This window comes from Naumovozyma castellii, chromosome 3, assembly GCF_000237345.1.
Source record: "Naumovozyma castellii chromosome 3, complete genome".
In the NCBI taxonomy this organism is placed as follows: Eukaryota; Fungi; Ascomycota; class Saccharomycetes; order Saccharomycetales; family Saccharomycetaceae; genus Naumovozyma; species Naumovozyma castellii.
Window position 1 is genome coordinate 359711 of NC_016493.1, and position 17825 is coordinate 377535.

General features: G+C 37.7%; 7 protein-coding genes across 7 annotated transcripts; 5 read left to right on the forward strand and 2 right to left on the reverse strand.

Annotated features, from left to right (window-relative positions):
* Positions 1–187: 187 nt before the first annotated feature.
* GLR1 (glutathione-disulfide reductase GLR1) lies at positions 188–1654 on the forward strand (the record flags this gene model as incomplete). The annotated part of the gene is made up of 1 exon (XM_003675504.1): positions 188–1654. One exon carries the CDS (start codon positions 188–190, stop codon positions 1652–1654), a length of 1467 nt encoding a protein of 488 aa, XP_003675552.1.
* Positions 1655–1899: 245 nt separating this feature from the next.
* NCAS0C01970 (40S ribosomal protein eS6) lies at positions 1900–2974 on the reverse strand (the record flags this gene model as incomplete). Its single annotated transcript, XM_003675505.1, has 2 exons — positions 1900–2604; positions 2969–2974. 2 exons carry the CDS (start codon positions 2972–2974, stop codon positions 1900–1902), a joined length of 711 nt encoding a protein of 236 aa, XP_003675553.1.
* Positions 2975–3567: 593 nt separating this feature from the next.
* Positions 3568–5232, reverse strand: NCAS0C01980 (uncharacterized protein; the record flags this gene model as incomplete). The annotated part of the gene is made up of 1 exon (XM_003675506.1): positions 3568–5232. The coding sequence occupies one exon, from the start codon at positions 5230–5232 to the stop codon at positions 3568–3570; it is 1665 nt and encodes a 554-aa protein (XP_003675554.1).
* Positions 5233–6146: 914 nt separating this feature from the next.
* NCAS0C01990 (aldo-keto reductase superfamily protein) lies at positions 6147–7178 on the forward strand (the record flags this gene model as incomplete). Its single annotated transcript, XM_003675507.1, has 1 exon — positions 6147–7178. One exon carries the CDS (start codon positions 6147–6149, stop codon positions 7176–7178), a length of 1032 nt encoding a protein of 343 aa, XP_003675555.1.
* Positions 7179–7536: 358 nt separating this feature from the next.
* NCAS0C02000 (ceramidase) lies at positions 7537–8514 on the forward strand (the record flags this gene model as incomplete). The annotated part of the gene is made up of 1 exon (XM_003675508.1): positions 7537–8514. One exon carries the CDS (start codon positions 7537–7539, stop codon positions 8512–8514), a length of 978 nt encoding a protein of 325 aa, XP_003675556.1.
* Positions 8515–9331: 817 nt separating this feature from the next.
* Positions 9332–15616, forward strand: SEC16 (COPII coat assembly protein SEC16; the record flags this gene model as incomplete). Its single annotated transcript, XM_003675509.1, has 1 exon — positions 9332–15616. One exon carries the CDS (start codon positions 9332–9334, stop codon positions 15614–15616), a length of 6285 nt encoding a protein of 2094 aa, XP_003675557.1.
* Positions 15617–15883: 267 nt separating this feature from the next.
* On the forward strand, positions 15884–17641 carry PCH2 (Pch2p; the record flags this gene model as incomplete). Its single annotated transcript, XM_003675510.1, has 2 exons — positions 15884–17416; positions 17486–17641. The coding sequence occupies 2 exons, from the start codon at positions 15884–15886 to the stop codon at positions 17639–17641; spliced, it is 1689 nt and encodes a 562-aa protein (XP_003675558.1).
* Between the last annotated feature and the right edge of the window lie 184 nt (positions 17642–17825).

Here is a 17825-nt window from a genome sequence, read left to right on the forward strand (position 1 = left end):
CATCATAGAACTTCTTTACGTAATATTGTCTTCTTACGTAATTGACATTTTCACAATTACTAATTTTTCAAGTATCGAGCGAGTTGCAATTCATAAAAATAAAAGGAAACCTTTAAATTCAACTTGCAAAAGAATCATTTAAATTGTAGCATGTATCTACATACAATTTTTTTTTATTTAGGATTTAATGTTCCCCACAAAGCATATAAGTAAAAAACTACTTAACAACAACATAACATTGAAAAGAGCCATGTCAACAGGAATAAAACATTACGATTATTTAGTTATCGGAGGGGGATCGGGTGGTGTCGCATCCAGTAGAAGAGCCGCCTCATACGGTGCCAAGACCTTGATCATTGAAGGAAAGGCCCTAGGTGGGACCTGTGTCAATGTTGGATGTGTTCCAAAGAAAGTCATGTGGTATGCTTCTGATTTGGCAACGAGAGTGACACATGCTAATGAGTATGGACTGTTTCAAGATTTCCAATTGACTAAGGAAAACTTAACATTCAATTGGCCACAGTTTAAGGAGAAGAGAGACGCTTACATTCATAGATTGAATGGCATTTATGAGAATAATTTGAACAAAGAAGGAGTGGATGTCGTGTTTGGTTGGGCCAAATTTAACAAAGAGGGTCAAGTCGAGGTCACTAAGAAAGATAACACCATTGAGACTTTCACTGCAGACCATTATTTGATTGCCACTGGTGGTAAACCCGTCTATCCTACGAATATTCCCGGGTATGAATTGGGTACTGATTCTGATGGATTCTTCCGTTTGGAAAAGCAACCAAAGAAGGTGGTAGTGGTTGGTGCTGGGTACATTGGTATCGAATTGGCTGGTGTGTTCCACGGATTAGGATCAGAAGCACATTTAGTCATTAGAGGTGAAACAGTGTTGAGAAAATTTGATCAATGTATTCAAGAAACTGTCACTGACCATTACGTAAAGGAAGGTATTAATGTGCATAAGACATCAAAGGTGACCAAAGTGGTAAAGGATGAAAAGACAGGGAAACTTACAATTACTTTGGATAGTGGTGAAGTTCTTACTGATGTGGATGAATTGATATGGACCATTGGGCGTAGATCCTACCTAGGGTTCGGTTTAGAAAATGTAGGAATAAAACTAAATGAAAGGGAGGAAATTATTACCGATGAATATCAAAACACAAATGTCTCTCACATCTACTCATTAGGTGACGTTTCAGGACGTGTTGAATTGACTCCCGTGGCTATCGCTGCCGGTAGAAAACTTTCTAACAGATTATTTGGTCCAGAAAAGTTCCGCAATGATAAACTAGATTATGAGAATGTTCCAAGTGTCGTGTTCTCTCACCCAGAAGCTGGTGCCATTGGTCTTACTGAAAAACAAGCCATTGCTAAATATGGCCAAGAAAACCTAAAAATCTATAACACCAAATTCACTGCCATGTATTACGCTATGCTCAAAGAAAAGGCACCAACAAGATATAAGATTATTTGTGCTGGTCCAGAAGAAAAGGTTGTTGGTTTACATATTGTTGGAGATTCCTCTGCTGAAATCTTACAAGGTTTCGGTGTTGCCATTAAGATGGGTGCCACTAAGGCAGATTTCGATAACTGTGTTGCTATTCATCCAACTAGTGCTGAAGAATTGGTTACTATGCGATAATCTTATGTACTAAAAGAAGTGTATAATATAAGTAATCAAGCTCACTCAATATGATAGCTATTTTAAATTTTAGACAGCTCTCAAAAAATTCATACTTTGTAGAGAATCGATTGTAAAGCATCATTTTATATAAACTTGACTACTTATGATAATTTGTAACTTTTTCTTTTTTTTAAATTAGTATAAAATATATAACATAGAATGGGATAATTATAAAACTATGATAATAGTTTATGAATGGGTGATTAAGCCTTCAAAGAGGAAGCTCTTCTCTTTCTGACTTCAGCCTTTTCAGCCTTTCTTTCAGCTAATCTCTTAGCCAATAATTGAGCGTATTCAGCAGCAGCTTCTCTTTGAGCTTGAGCGTTTCTGACCTTCAAAGCCTTTTGGTGTCTCTTTCTTTGTAGTCTTTGTGGAGTAACCAATCTTTGGATCTTTGGAGCCTTAGTGTAGGTCTTTTCACCCTTGGTGACTTCTCTTCTAATAACGAAATCACGGACATCATCTTCCTTGGTCAAACCGAAGAATTTTCTGATGTTGTTAGCTCTCTTTGGACCTAATCTCTTTGGAACAGTAGCATCAGTAACACCTTCAAATTCTTGTTCACCCTTCTTGGTGATGATCAAAGCCAAGACAGCCAAATCTGGACCAACAATGGAACCTCTAACGGACTTTCTCTTTCTTTCACCATTACGTCTTGGTCTGTAACAAGAAGTACCCTTGGCCAACAACAACTTAACTCTGGTTGGCAACAAGACACCTTGCTTCATAGCAAAACCTTGCTTATCGTTACCACCGGCAATCTTGAAAGTGTAACCCTTGAATTCATCACCAATGGTTTCACCATCAACTTCTTGACCGATTCTCTTGTCGTAGAAGACACGGATACGGTGTTCGTCATCAATTTCAATGGTCTTTTGAGTACCGTTGACTGGGTAGGAAATGTTCAACTATATTAAAGGTTCAATCCGAACTTTATGTTAGTATTACGAGCTTAATTATTTTTTCAAATGAAATGCGTCAAATATCGAGTTCTTGGAAATGAATAAAATAAAACCGCATGATCTCTTAATGGACATATATGGGTTTGTTAAAATCGAATCTTCGTATATTGGAAAGGGTACAAATTCTGCTATTATTTCAATAACGCTGGCGTGTCCGTCTGCATCTCTAAATTTGCTGATTACAGGATATCTCTGGCGTACCCATTGCGACCCAATGTCTAAGCTTGGATAAACGTTGTGCCTGTCATTCCTTCCAGTTTCTCATTCCTTTTCCACGCATATTTGCATTCTAATTTTCAATGTAACGTACCTTCATGATGGCTCACTTGTGTTTAACTGTCTTGCCAAAATTAACTGAAAATATCAAGATTTGAAATAAACCGTATATATGCATTTAACTATAACTATTATCTTGTCTATACAAAAAAGCGGGCCTCCATCAGCGGGAGCCGCTTTCCTCCACCAGTGAGAGACTCACACGAGATGCGCTCCCTAGATGGTGTATTTCGTCAGCCTGGATGGTGAGCCTGGAACAAGGTCCCTGGGGAAGGAGCCTCCCTAGGGTTTGGACGGAGACTTTCCCCGTGAACAGATGGTCCACCTGGATTTTTCAGAGCCAGAAGGAATATCCACTTGATCATAGAAACGCGCTTTCCAAATATCTCCAACAAAAATACATTTAAAAAACTTAACAATGTTTGGGTTTTAGGGTGTACAGATTTGAGAAAAATTAACAGTCCCAACTTTTCTTGGAAAGTCATCCGTCAGTTCAGCAATCAATAGCTGAAAAGTAAAAGTATATATGCATTTTTTGGTTACGATACACACTCTATAAAAAAACCACTTTTAACTAAATTGTATAGTACAAAACCCCTCTCGGTATCCCTTTTAAATACTTGATACATATAATTATTTCTTAGTATCACCATCGTCTACTATGTCCAAATCCTTTTCTGTCCCAATGGACTGTTTCCGAATGCCATTCGAATCATTTTCCTTTTTCTTATCTTCTGTGATTTCATTTGGGAAATTAAAATACCTACCACCAAGCGGCGTTTGATTGGATATATAGGGAGTCAACCCCGTTGGTCCGTTCACATCATAGCTAGTGGCTGTGTTGGAAGTAGTTTGTATGTGATTCCCTGGTTTGGCGCTATTCGGTCCCATTGACCAATCCTGGAACATCGTCATGGAGACATTAGGCGATGGCATCATCAAATCGTGAACAAATTTGGAAGGCAACGTGTTGGTCCTTGGACCTGGTGTTCCGTCTTGTAGCGTAGGTGAAAACATTCTTTCTGTATTTGTAGGATGTGTTATATGCTGTTGAAGTTGTAGTTGATGTTGTTGTGTGATTTCGGACTGCCTCTGTAATAAGTATGAAGAAGGATTATTAGAACCTTGATTATTGTTATTGTTATTATTACCATTGGCAGAAGTATTGTTAGTGTTCATGGTGTTACCGTTTCCATTACCATTTGCAGTTGGTTGTAAAGGCGTAGCAATATACTGTGGGAATGCAGACGTAGCTGAGAATATAGGTGGTAATGAGTTTGAAAATGAATATGCAGCTGTATTGGGGGTCCTTGCCATTGATTTAGAATTATCATCTTTACCTATTTGGAAAGTTGTTGATGAAGTGTTTTTCGATGGCGACATAGTGTCATTTACTAGCTGGTCACCAGGTGATCCAGACGATGATGGTTCACTGTATATGGGGGCACTTGAAGAGTTATTATTTGTCGGTATTTGTACTCTTAATACCGGTCTTATCACTGGCTTAACCTTTCGACTAGTATTTGTATCCGAATTAATGTTTCCCTTTTGACTATTTAAAGGTGGTAAAAGTTCTGCTTCAATTTCATGGTTACCAGTACTATTGGAAGTAGCGGTTGTTGCAGTGGCAATAGGAGATCTATTATCTTGGAATTTGGCAAACCTAGGTAGTTCGGCAGATGCAGAGGTTGGTGATGAATCGTTTGATGTCATATGATAAAGAGTTTGAAATTGTCTTTGGACATGTTGTTGCAAGGGATTCAATGTTGGTAATTCAGATTTTATCCTTTTTGGTGAAGAAGTTGATCCAATTTGTTCCGATCTACTTCGCTTATGAGAAGATGGTATAAACTTCATAACTTTTTCCATCTTTTTTATCGTATTGACAGAATCATCTTGAGATTCGTCACCCTCTTCATCATCTTCCTCCTCCTCTTCACTTGAAGGTGCTTTCTTCACAGGCATTTCCTTATTTTTTCCCTTCTTGTTCTTGTTTAGATATTTAGGATTCAATGAAATGAAAGGTTTCATAGTATAATCACCATATGACGAAGGATCCTTCCTATCATGAGTCAAAGTTTTATCATCCTTATAATATTTCAAAAGCTCATCTGCATCCACGGAGGAGAACTCGTAAAATGTATTGTTAGAACCTAGGATGATTACAGCCACATCTACCTGACAAAGGACGGCTAATTCGTGAGCTTTCTTGAATAAACCGGCCTTCCTCTTAATAAAGGTCACGGTTCTATTCCTCTCGTCCGTGATAGGTTGTATTTCGATCTTACGTCTACCCATTATATCTATGTGATGATTTGTTCCAGTCGGTAAATTTTTGATCCGGCCGTGTGATGTTTATTTGTTAGTGCAGCAGCAGGTATCTTATTTATGCTGAATTTATAACGATGCTAAGCAGGGAAGTATGCTGGGTCTTCTAGTACGGGTTAGTATCTACTCGTCGAGGCTGTACGTATGTCGATGAGCGATGGTAGTTAAGCAGAAGCTGCAGTAAAGCTGCGTGAACGGTGAGGGAAGTGATCCGGCTTCTAAATATAGCAGCACCCTATCCTAGGGATTTCAAATACTCAAATTACGTCTTTCAAGATTTAAAGGCGAAAATTTTCAGAAAAAAAACTGACTGGGGAAACCGTTACCCGCATGCGCCAACCAAGATTTATGGCACCACTTAACTTGGCTTAGTGAAGTGTTTTGCGAGTTTTGAACCAGATGGTCCAGTGTTCTCAAGAATAGTCGAGTGGAGTGAACTGTCTACTCTCACAAAAAGTTTGGAACTGGTCTTCATGTTTCAGTGAAGCTTAGGCTAGGTACTGAAAAGATCACCCAGCAATGAAGGTGACATTGAGAAGGCATTGGCACAACAACTACATGTGTGTAGTTGGATAACGGAGCCATGTTCTTCAAAGGAAAGTGCGCAAAAGGAGATCTGTAGAGCTTATTTATGTTTACTACAAAATGATTAGGGGCAGTTCGATCTCGGCCGAACAAAACTCGGCCGAGCAAGCAAACTGAACAATTTCCTCCTCCTTAACGATACGTATACTGACTTCATTCAGTCACAAATGAATGAATAATCTTGGCGTTTCAATTCCATCCTGATTTTTTCATTGGTATATAAAGGAACATAAATCTTTCTTTCATTCTCTCTTTTGGATCAATTGCACATATAGTAAAAACCCAACGCAAGACACACAATGAGTTTAGTTAAACAAGTTCGTCTAGGTCAATCAGGTCTCAAGATCTCTCCCATCTTAATTGGATGCATGTCTTACGGTTCTAAGAAATGGGCAGACTGGGTTATGGAAGACAAAGATGAGATTTTCAAGATCTTAAAGCATTGTTACGATAGAGGACTACGTACATTCGATACTGCAGATGTGTATTCAAATGGTATCAGTGAAAGACTCGTTGGTGAGTTCTTGAAGAAATACAACATCAAGAGAGAAACTGTCGTCATCATGACTAAGATTTTCTTCCCTGTAGATGAAAGTTTGGATTTACACCACGGTAGTAATGTGAATCAAGAAGCAATGGAATTACAATTGACTCTTCAAAGAGGTCTCTCTAGAAAACATATTATTGACGGTGTGGCTAATTCCGTGGAGAGATTGGGCACTTATATTGATGTGTTGCAAATTCATCGTTTAGACGAGGAGACTTCTATGGAGGAAATTATGAGGTCTTTGAATGACGTTGTGATGAGCGGCCAAGTTAGATATATTGGTGCTTCTTCCATGTTGGCCACTGAATTTGCAGAATTGCAGTTTATTGCAGAAAAGAATGGATGGTTCAAGTTTATCAGTGCTCAATCATATTATAATTTGATTAACCGTGAAGACGAACGTGAATTAATCCCCTTTTGCAAGAAACATGGTGTTGGTTTGATTCCATGGTCACCAAATGCAAGAGGTGTTTTGACAAGGCCAGTGGAAAAGAATACAGAAAGAATGTTAACGGATCCAACTTTTAATAGAATGAGATTGAATGAATTGGGTGACGATGAAAAGGAAATTGTCAGAAGAATTCAAATGGTTGCTGAACGCAGATCTGTCACAATGGCTATTATTTCTATGGCATGGACTTTACATAAGGGCTGTAATCCTATTGTAGGATTGAACTCTGTGGAAAGAGTTGATGAGGCAGTGAAAGCCATTGAATTCACTTTAACAGAAGATGAAATTAAATTATTGGAAGAGCCTTACAAGCCAAAGGTAAGAATCTTTTAGACACTATATCAAGTATATATTACGTATTTTATAACCTAGATTTATTAAACGATATGGATCTTTGAGCAAGATGAACGAAAATTGTGTCCAAATATAGGAAACTACTGCGCCAAGTTGTTTACTTTTTAGTAATCATTACGGCACGTGAATTAGGAGTTTTCCTATAAATATAATCCCGGAAAAACAAGGGTGAGTGATCATCGGAGATCTTCGTTTATAAACGCTACCCATCAAAAGTGGAAAACTTGTATAAATAGATCCTCAAATATAGAATCTAAACATTTTCTAGCATCCTTTGGTTTCTATATTTTATTACTGGTTAACAGATAGAGATAAGAAAAAAGAAAAGAAGAATAAAATGGGTTATTTAAGATGGCCATATCCAGAAGAGATGCCCTCGGGATTTTGGGGCGAAACAACCTCGTTAATAGACTGGTGTGAGGAGAATTATGTTGTTTCCAAGTACATTGCGGAATGGTCTAATACACTTACGAATGCTGTCTTCATTATGGCTGCTTTCTATACGACATATAGTGCTTATAAGAATAAACTAGAACAAAGGTTTATTTTTATTGGACTTTTATTTTCACTGGTTGGTTTTGGTTCCTGGCTTTTCCATATGACATTGAAATTTCATTTCCAATTATTAGATGAATTACCAATGGTTTACGCAACGGCTATCCCATCTTGGAGTTTATTCACCGAAATTTATCATTATACAAAGAATGACAATTCTAAAAATAGTCCTATAAGGGAACAATGGATATTTGGTCTATTAGTAACTGGGTTCGTCACATTTTTAACCTGGGTTTATCTAGTCCTTCAAAAACCTATCATTTTCCAAGTTCTTTATGGATTCTTAAACGTTTGGGTTGTTTTCATTTCGGGTTTCCTAGCATATAAGCATATGGAAAAAAACCCAACAGTTAAGAAGAATTTATACGCAACTATGGGACTAGGTATTGTGATATTCCTTTTGGGATTTGTTGCTTGGAATCTAGATATCTATTTTTGCTCCTTCTGGATTAAAGTAAGAAGGAATTATTTGTTGCTACCCTTAGGTGTGCTGTTAGAATTGCACGGGTGGTGGCATTTACTGACCGGTGTTGGTGTCTATGTGTATGTTGTCTTTTTGCAATATTTAAGAGTGCTATCCCAAGGTAGGTCAAATGAATTCGATTTTATTTGGAGGTGGAGAATATGTCCTGAATTAGTGAGAAAGGAAGCTAGTATTAGAACCAAATATTCTTACGAGTTTTTAGGACCCTATGTAAATAATCCATTGGGCAAGGCTTCTACTCCAATAGTACCTGAATTAGAAGGGGAACAACAGTAGTGGAAATTTCAATTGAAATGAAATAAAATAAAAATAAAGAAAAAAATATAAGACAAAAATTAAACCTGTATAAAAAAAATTAATAACCCACTTCAATTTATTTAATATTTATTAAAATATATTTTTTATTTCTACAAATTTTCATATTAGCATTTTTACAATTTTGAAGAGGTACACCAATTAATGAAAAGCTAGTTTATTTTTCGGACCATTTCTATTGCCACTGGTTTTGCCACTGGCGTGACGATAGAACAACTCAATGATAATGGTGGTATAATAGGTGTTTTCGAATACATGAGTTCTAAATTTCTCAGATCCCAAGTAATTGAAACGGTCGCAATCTTTGTTTGTTACTAGATTCTTGTACAGTACTTTTAACGGAAGAAAACTTTGCCAGAGCCATTCTATTTAATGTTTACAAGAATGGACAAACTGGAATTTGCTATTGAATAAATATTGACACCAAAAGTTATCTTCTATATCCTTACGTAACCAAGTATTTCCGGGTAATGAGGGAAGCATTCTGTCCGACAATGTACGATCATGAAATTTGTTCGTGTAAGTCCACCAAATCATTTAAGTACACGACGTCTTTTGGGATCTTAAACAGTAAGTTGTGATAGATCCATAAAGACTACAAGATCTAAATTACAAGAAGTCAACCATTGAACAGTTTGTTGCTATTATTGTAACCGTTCTTTTTTTTTGCTTTCTCATTGAATTATTTCCAGAGATTAGCTAAGAGACTGCATAATTGGGACTTTTCCGTTAAATTAATCTTGAATATTCTTATATCGCTTATTTCGCAAAGAATAAAATGGGTCCAGAAGCTAGACGGAGGAAGAATCAAAAGAAAAAGGAGAAGCTAAAGCTAAAAAAGGCGTCTGGAAAGGCAGCTGTTTCTAATGAAACTCAACCTATTGACACTGAAAATAATACTGAATCAACAATTACAACTTTACCCTTGCTGGATTCAGAGCATATAAGCAATGATGGTGAATCAAAGCCAATTGAGTCCAATATTTTATTAGAGGGTCAAGAAACTAATCAAATAAGGGAAACTACTGAAGCTGCGTCTCAGTCTACTTCCAATGATGTCCCTCAATACACGGAAAATCCATATCCTCAAGATACAGGGAAGGAAATTCCAACTGGTAAAATGATACAAATAGATTCGACAATGTCAACTACTGCGTCAGAACAAGATATTGAAAAGGAAAGTAACAATATGGAGCTTCTGCCTAGCAATTTGACACAAGAAAAGTATACACCATCACAAGATGTTTCCATTGCTTCTGAAAATATAGTGTTAGACGCTGGATCCGCAACATTGGATACTTTTGTCGGTCAAAATACCAATAATGTTGTTGTCAACACCGAATCTGTTCACAAAACTAATGCACCATTTGATGGAATTACCATTGATGTGAAAAATGAAGAAGAACACCCCATTATTGCAGCTTCTGTGTCACACGACAACGCTCCAGCAACTAATTCTTTTGGCCAAACATCAAACCTTCAAATAAACGAGGCATCTAGCAATAAATATAATGAACTTGGGGGTAGTTATGGAGATGAAGTCCTTACTCATGAAGAATATACTCCAAACCAACCCCAACAGCCATCCACTGAAAAGGAAGAGATAGTATATGCTCCTTCAACTTTATTGAATGGATCTCTTCCCTTGAGCAATGATAATACCAACAGAACTGAGACATTTTCGAATCAAGAACAACAGGATGATCTTTTCAATTATGAAAATTCCAATAATGAACAATTGCCTTGGGAAGAAACTCCAGAATCCACAGAAGAGAAACAAGCAAGACATATCAAGCATGATGACACTAAAGAAGAAACAGAAGATAGTCAACAATTGGAACAAGAAAAAGACGCATTAATGTCATGGGAAGAACCTACACGCCAGAGTCAATTAACTGAAGAATTCAGTAGTATCAAACAAGATATTCATGATGAATATGTAAGCGATCCAATAGCTCAAAACTCAAGTCTTCATGCCGAAGAGCAAAATAGTTCTCAGCCAATAAGTCAGTCAGAGGAGTTTCTACTTCCGGAAGAAGCACGTACAATTGGTGGAGATGTGGAAGAAAACACTGGAACTCAAAGTAACCCACAGGAACACCTTCAAATTAATCAACAGAACGAAGTAGCTGACTTATTCGGTGATGATGACGCAAATTCTGAGAGTCTTCCTTGGAATGCATCTGCACATCCAAAGATAGAAGAACAGATCGAAATTAAAAAAAATGAAGAATCTGATTCCAACTTGTTTACAACCGAAAAAAATGGTGAAGAAACTCTTCCTTGGGATACTTTACCTCAGGCAGAAACCAGTGATGAAGTGGATCAGAGTGTGGTTCACCAAGCTAGTCCAAAGAAGTTCTCTTTTCTAGAGGATGACGATGATTTATTGGAAGATGATGATGACAGCTTTTTAGAATCGGAAGACGAGGATATCCCCGAAAAAACAGAACCTGCAGAGCCTCCTGCTGGCAAAGAAACAACTGCATCATCATTAACAACTGTAAACTCAGTGAGCAACCAATCTTCAAGGTACAAGCCGAGTGAAACCGGGCCTTTGTCTCCATATTCCTCACAACAGCGTGTCAATCAATTAAATGTTCCAGTAACTCAGTTCCAAGGGAGAACCAAATCAAATCATGGTATCATTCAACCGCAAGGACCAACCTTTGTCACAGATAGTACAGATGGCCAACCCCCTCAGCAAGCATCTCAATTCCCAGTCCTACCCTTAAACACGAAACCATTGGAAGTACAGAAGGAAGAAGAAAAATTGAATGAACAAAAGACGAAATCAGATGCATATGATTTCCCAATGGATATTTTACCAGAACCAAAGCGAGAGCACGCCAAACCGGTTGGAGTTCCTGTTCCCTCATTGCATAGTACACCTAGAATTACTCCACACAGCAGAGTCGGCTCTATTTCGATGCAGCCTAATCCTTATGCTACCGAAGCGTTGCCTCCACGTCGAAATCTAACAAACAGTGGCGTTCCTCCTAGTGTTGTGCAGCCTGTACAAGCTATGAATGTTCAGAGAAGTGTAACTGGAGCACCAGCAAGTTCACATCTACCATCGTATGCACCACCTAATAAACCACCGTCGAACCGTTATGCACCCACAGCATCTGTTCCGTCTAACCCATCCCCACACCAAACCCACCTTTCGAATGGCTTGGCTGTAAACACTTCATATACGGGAATGCCAAATGGTGCCGTACAACAGGGCTCTGTTATATCACCTAGTAGTGCATCAATTATGGGACAACCTAGAAACTTTCCTCAGGGTGGTATGGTTTCGCCTAGTGCTGGGATACCTATTCAGAATAATATAATGGCTGCACCTTACACTCAACAAGTAAATCCGCAGCTTAACCAACCCTTCATATCTCCTGGTAATGAACATTCTCTAGGTAGCACACCTTTGGTCAATACTTATCCCAACACTAGTTCACATGTTCGTTCAAATTCAACTAATTACATACCAAATCAAACTGGACATGCAGCAAAATATGCGCCATCTTCTCGCCGTGAAAGCCAACTTCAACCTCAACAACCAAGAGTGGCACAACAGTCGCAATTACCTTATCAATACCCTCCTTTACAGAGCACTTCTCAGCAGCCGGTGATAGTTCAACAACCACAAGTTCCCTCTCAAAACAGACCCTCACAGGTTTCACCCCAACAGCTACCAACAGTTGAGCAATCGCAAATTCCATCTCAGTACCTTCCTTCGAAAATTGCACCTCAACAGTACCAGTCAGTGGTTACTCAGCATATCCCTCAAACGCAAGAAAATTTTGAGCAACCAATCGATAATTTGGCTCTACTGCGTCGACAATTTCCTATCTTCAGATGGAGTCCTTCTAATAAGATTGTCTATGGGATTCCTAAGGCAATTGGAAATGTATCCTTTATGGGAGCTTCTACTTCAACGATTGAAGAATTCAATATAGTTACTAGTGACAAGATAATGCCGCAAAATACATTGTTGAGGACATTCCCAGGGCCATTGACTAAGAACAAAACAAAGAAGAAAGATATCGTTAAATGGTTGGATGGCATTATTACAGATATTAGCGCAACCAATGCCATGGTTGATTTGACAATATGGAAATTGTTGAAGCTGAAACTTTTAGAGGGCTCCACTTTGAAAGATATTTCCATGCTTCTATATGATTCTAATGAATTACAGCAATTCCTAGCAGAGCCATACCAAGCTACCCAGTTAGTTCCAAACGCATTTAGAATGGATGCTATCTGTCAAATGAAAATATTGGCTTATTTGCAAACAGGTAATCATGATGCAGCATTGCAGCTTGCGTTAGAAAGGAAAGACTACTCTATGGCACTATTGATAGGTAGTTTAGTTGGAAAGGATAAATGGTCAGAAGTTGTTCAACAGTATTTAAGTCAAGAATTTAGCTCTGGTTCCAATAATGATGGGATTTGGACGAATCTGTTATCATTGATTTTCCAAGTATATATCGGAAATTCCAAAGCAGCAATTGAAAGATACTACAAAAATAAAGAGGAAGAACGCTGGGCAATAACAAATTGGAAAAGGATCACATCAGCAGTCTTGATAAATATTAATTCTGAACCAACAGAACAAGGTAAACAAAACATTCATATTCCTCCTATTGTTTTCGAGTTTTTGGTAGAGTTTGGTATATTTTTGAGACAGAAGGGTCAAGAATTAGCGTCATCCGTCTTATTTATGATAGCAAATGTTCCTTTATCTGTGGAACCAGTCGTGCATGATACTGAAGTTAGATTCCAATATATTGGGGCCCGTTCTTCACCTGAGAGTATGATCCTTTCAGAGATATACGAATTTGGATTCTCCTCTGAACCAAAATTCAATGGTTTCCCAATATTGTTGCCCCAGAAACTACGCCATGCTTATTGTCTACATGAACAAGGGTTGAGCAGTCTTGCTTCAAAATATACAGATTGGCTAGGATACGCTATCAAGTCAGCACCTAGGAATAACATCAGCAATATGAACTTAGCACATGGTTTGAATGCTTTAACGACAAGAATATCTAGTTCTGATACTAGTTGGTTGGGTAAACCAAAGTTGAGTAGTGTTTGGGGCCAATTAGATAAGTCTTTTAATAAGTACATCGGAGGTGATGATGAAGAAAAGAAAACAGAAGCAAACAAGAAAGTATTTGATGGTTATACTCCGACATCTTCCAACAACTCATCAGTTACAGACTTAACAAAAGGTGCATTTACACCCTTTAATGCTCAACCTCAAATTCGTTCTACAAGTTATGCCGATAACACCTCTTTGTCGTCAGTTCCTCATTTGCCACACACACAACTTCAAAATACATTTTATGCTAATGACCAATTACATTCGGACTCGACCATGGCCCTTCCTCCAAGAATTGGGGAAAGTGTAAAAACTTCCCCACAACGTATTCCACCCACCGTACAGCAAACACAACCAGTGGATCTCCATCATAACGATTTACGAAAGGTTCGTACTGCAGAGGTTCAGTTGGATAGCAATGATCTTTTAAGGCAAGGAACCCAACCAGAAATACCAAATTACCGCAATCATGTCCTGCAACCTAAGGTATCTGTAGATAATTTTGTGCAGCCTGTTTCCACTATTTCACGTAGCAAGATTCCTATGCGTGCTCCAACAAACGCGTCGACTCCTGACCTAAGAAGATCGTCCGCCACCTCTGTACCATCTTTAGATAATATGATTCCACCGAGAGCCCCTTTAAATAGAGCTGCCCCAGGGAAACGTGCAGGACTATCTTATGAACCGATTACGAAGAGTAGCGCCAAGTTTGAGTTATCATCTGAGGTTGAGATAGAAAACGTTGCAGACGACAGTAGACAAGGCTCGAACGATTTAAGTGGTGATGCTGATAACCAATTTATGGTACCGGAACACCAGCAGCCCTCAGAACCCCCAGCGTTAGAAAATTCTTACTATCCTGAGACTACCACTAATAGCACGCTTGAGGAAGATACAGGGGATATGCAAGAAAATCAATTATCGAGCTTAAATTCAGAAGAAGCAAACGTTGAACTATCTAGTCAAGAGCTACAAAGTCATGTGTCGCAAAACAATTTAATTGATGATCAGAGCGTAGAGCCACCATATTCTCCAAAGGTTACAAATCCTTACACGCCAACGATTAATCCTGTTGCGAAACTGGAAAATGTCAGAGCTCGTAATTTTGGTCGAATTCGAGCAACAAGTAATGATGCCAGGAATAGGTATAGTCCAGTAGCTGATCTTTCAGTGGCAGTTGGATCTAACACGATATCTAACAATTTTTCTCCAATTCAAGAACCTGAGGAAATTACTGAAGATAATTTTAAACCAACAATTAAAACAATTTCAAAATCAGATCAATTGGCATATACCACTATTCTAGCCAAGGCTGGCGACGAACAATATGATGATATGGTAGAGGATGAATCTGATGATGATGCTTCCTCTCAAGATAAAGCTAAATCTCCTAAGAAGAAGCAGAATGAGAAATCAAAGGAGGAGAATGACGAAAAGAAAAGCAAGAAAAACGATAGCTGGTACGGTTGGTTGAGAAAAGATAAGAATGAGAAGAAAGTATATAAAGCCAAATTGGGTCAACAAAACCAGATGGTCTATAACGAAACATTGAAACGTTGGGTTAATAAAAATGCCACAGCAGAAGAATTGAAGGCACTCACTGAAGAGAACAGTCCTCCACCTCCACCTCCTGTAGTTAAACGTAAAAATACTGAACCAAAGACAACACCTCGTTCTAGCATTCATACGATGGAAAAGCCACCGATGCACGTTCTGGGTGCAGTTGCTCCAAGGAATGCATTATCGGGCGAGCCACTATCACCACCTCCTTCCGTACATGCTCCTTTAGGTACTACGTCACCTGATTTAACCCCTAGAGTTGATTTATCGAGAAAAGAGCATATTGGATTAGATGATTTATTGAATTTATCCAATAATGGAACTCCGTCCTCGTCGATGAGAAGAAAAAAGAGACCCGCTAGAGGTTATGTTAACGTCATGGAAAAAACTGAAGGTTAGTTTTATCTGTGGACGGTTGCAGTACAATTTTATGTTATTTAATGAGACTAGTTTAGTTATACATGTATATTTACAAGAATAAAATGAGAGAATATCTATTCAAATAGTATTGTAAATGATAGAGTACCCTTAAAAAAACTCCGAGTCAGCGGCTAAAAGGCAAATTTCGGTGGCAAACACTTAATATGAGGTGCACTCATTTATCTGGTATAAGTAGTTGCAAAAGTTACCATAGAAAATTAACAGACTCTAGAAGTTGAAGAAAACATGCAATTCTTAGTGGACGTTGAGCTGAAGTACTCTACCATAGAGTTAGTTAGAATTTTGCTTCAAGGACCCTTACTTGAAGGGACAATAGACAATAAACATTTGAGCGGTGATTTACCGACATTCATGGCTATCCTAGACAGGGCAATTATAGGTAGACTGAACAAACTGGGAGATAATGACCTCCACTCTTTAGTAATACTTTCAAAGAATATGTTGGAAGAAGGTCAGGGGAGTATGGAAATAAGTGATCCCCCAACACAACCTCAAATGCATATTATTAAAAGTTTACTTAGAGTGATATTTCACCAAATCAAAAAAGATGGACTTGAATTCACATTAGAGGATGGACAAAGTAACTTAATTTTGTCATTATTTGTTGACAAAATTTCTGTTGAAGATTGTTTCACACGTACATTTAACGTTCCTCAATTTCAAGATCTTCATATTTTATATCACAATATTACTAATTTATTAAATGAAAAAACAATTGAAACTCATGCACAACACCAGGTAGAAAACATGTTGAGAAATTATTCCATAAACACCTTTTGCTGTCTTCAGGATCTGTCCCATGGTTTAGAAGAACAAAAACTATCAGAGGAATTTGATAAGATTGATTTGGAAAATAGTCTCAGGGAACATGATTTTGATGAAGAAACATTGGCTTCGTGTTCAAACTACCCAAATAAAATTGTTGTCCCTTTTTCTAAACAAGTTCAACAACAGGTGCATGTGACGTTTTTACCTTCACGAAAGTTCGAAGGATTATGGGAGAGTTTGCAATTTGAGGATGGAACCAAAAAAAAAATATTCAGTTACGCAACTATGTCTTTAAAGATGTCATCTCTTTCAAGAAAACTCCAAAAAAATATTAAAGATAACTCTATCTTAAGCAGCAATAAGTTATTACTTGTTTATGGTCCTCCGGGTACAGGAAAGACTTCTATTTGTAGAGCCCTATGTCAGAAATTATCAATACGAAATGATTTACACACCAACATTGGAGAAGGTGAACTTGAATGCAAATGTATTTTGATTGAGTTAACATGTTCTAACGTTTTTTCTCGATGGTTTGGTGAATCTTCAAAAAATGTTTCAGAGTTGTTTAATGAAATCGAGCAGTTGCTAAAACTAAATGCTGACAAAGGAGTCTTCGTCTGCATTTTAATTGATGAGGTGGAGGCAATTGCTTCCTCCCGAACTGATATATTGGGGAAAAATGAAGCTACAGATGGGGTTAGGGTAGTAAATACGTTATTGACCCATTTGGATAAATTGAAACAGTACAATAATTTTTTGGTACTATCAACCTCAAATTTACTAAATAGTATTGATCCAGCTTTCCTTGACAGAGCTGATGGTAAGTTTTACCTTGGGAATCCTTCAGAAACAATTGTGTATAATATTCTAAAAGTGAGTTTACGTGAATTGATAGAAACAGGAATATTAAAGACTAATGAGAATCTCGAAGACTTGGAGAAGAACATTGGTTATATTGATATACTTAGAGTTATAGCAAAAACATGTTTTGTATGTTACATTTTTTCATTTTTGGAACACTTGATATATGCTCATTACTAACAGAAATCTTTATATTAGACTCTCTCTATTAGTGGACGTACTTTGAGGAAACTTCCTTTGATCTGTATCTCTGAACATTTTCAGAGTTTTCCAGTCGAACTCGGAAGTTTCCTATTAGGTTTAGCTTATTCAGTAAAAGAAACAGCTTCCATGGAAAATAACTTTCAAGATTAACTGATTTGTGCAGCTTAGAAAGTCAAGAGGAATGCTATATTTTTATCATAATATTACATAATATTTACAGTCTGAACTATATCATATTCGGACTTGACCACATATATACTGGCCTACATTCTATCAACTTAAAAAATTACCCTAATAACGTTCCCACAAAAATGCAAAAAATAAAATAAACTCC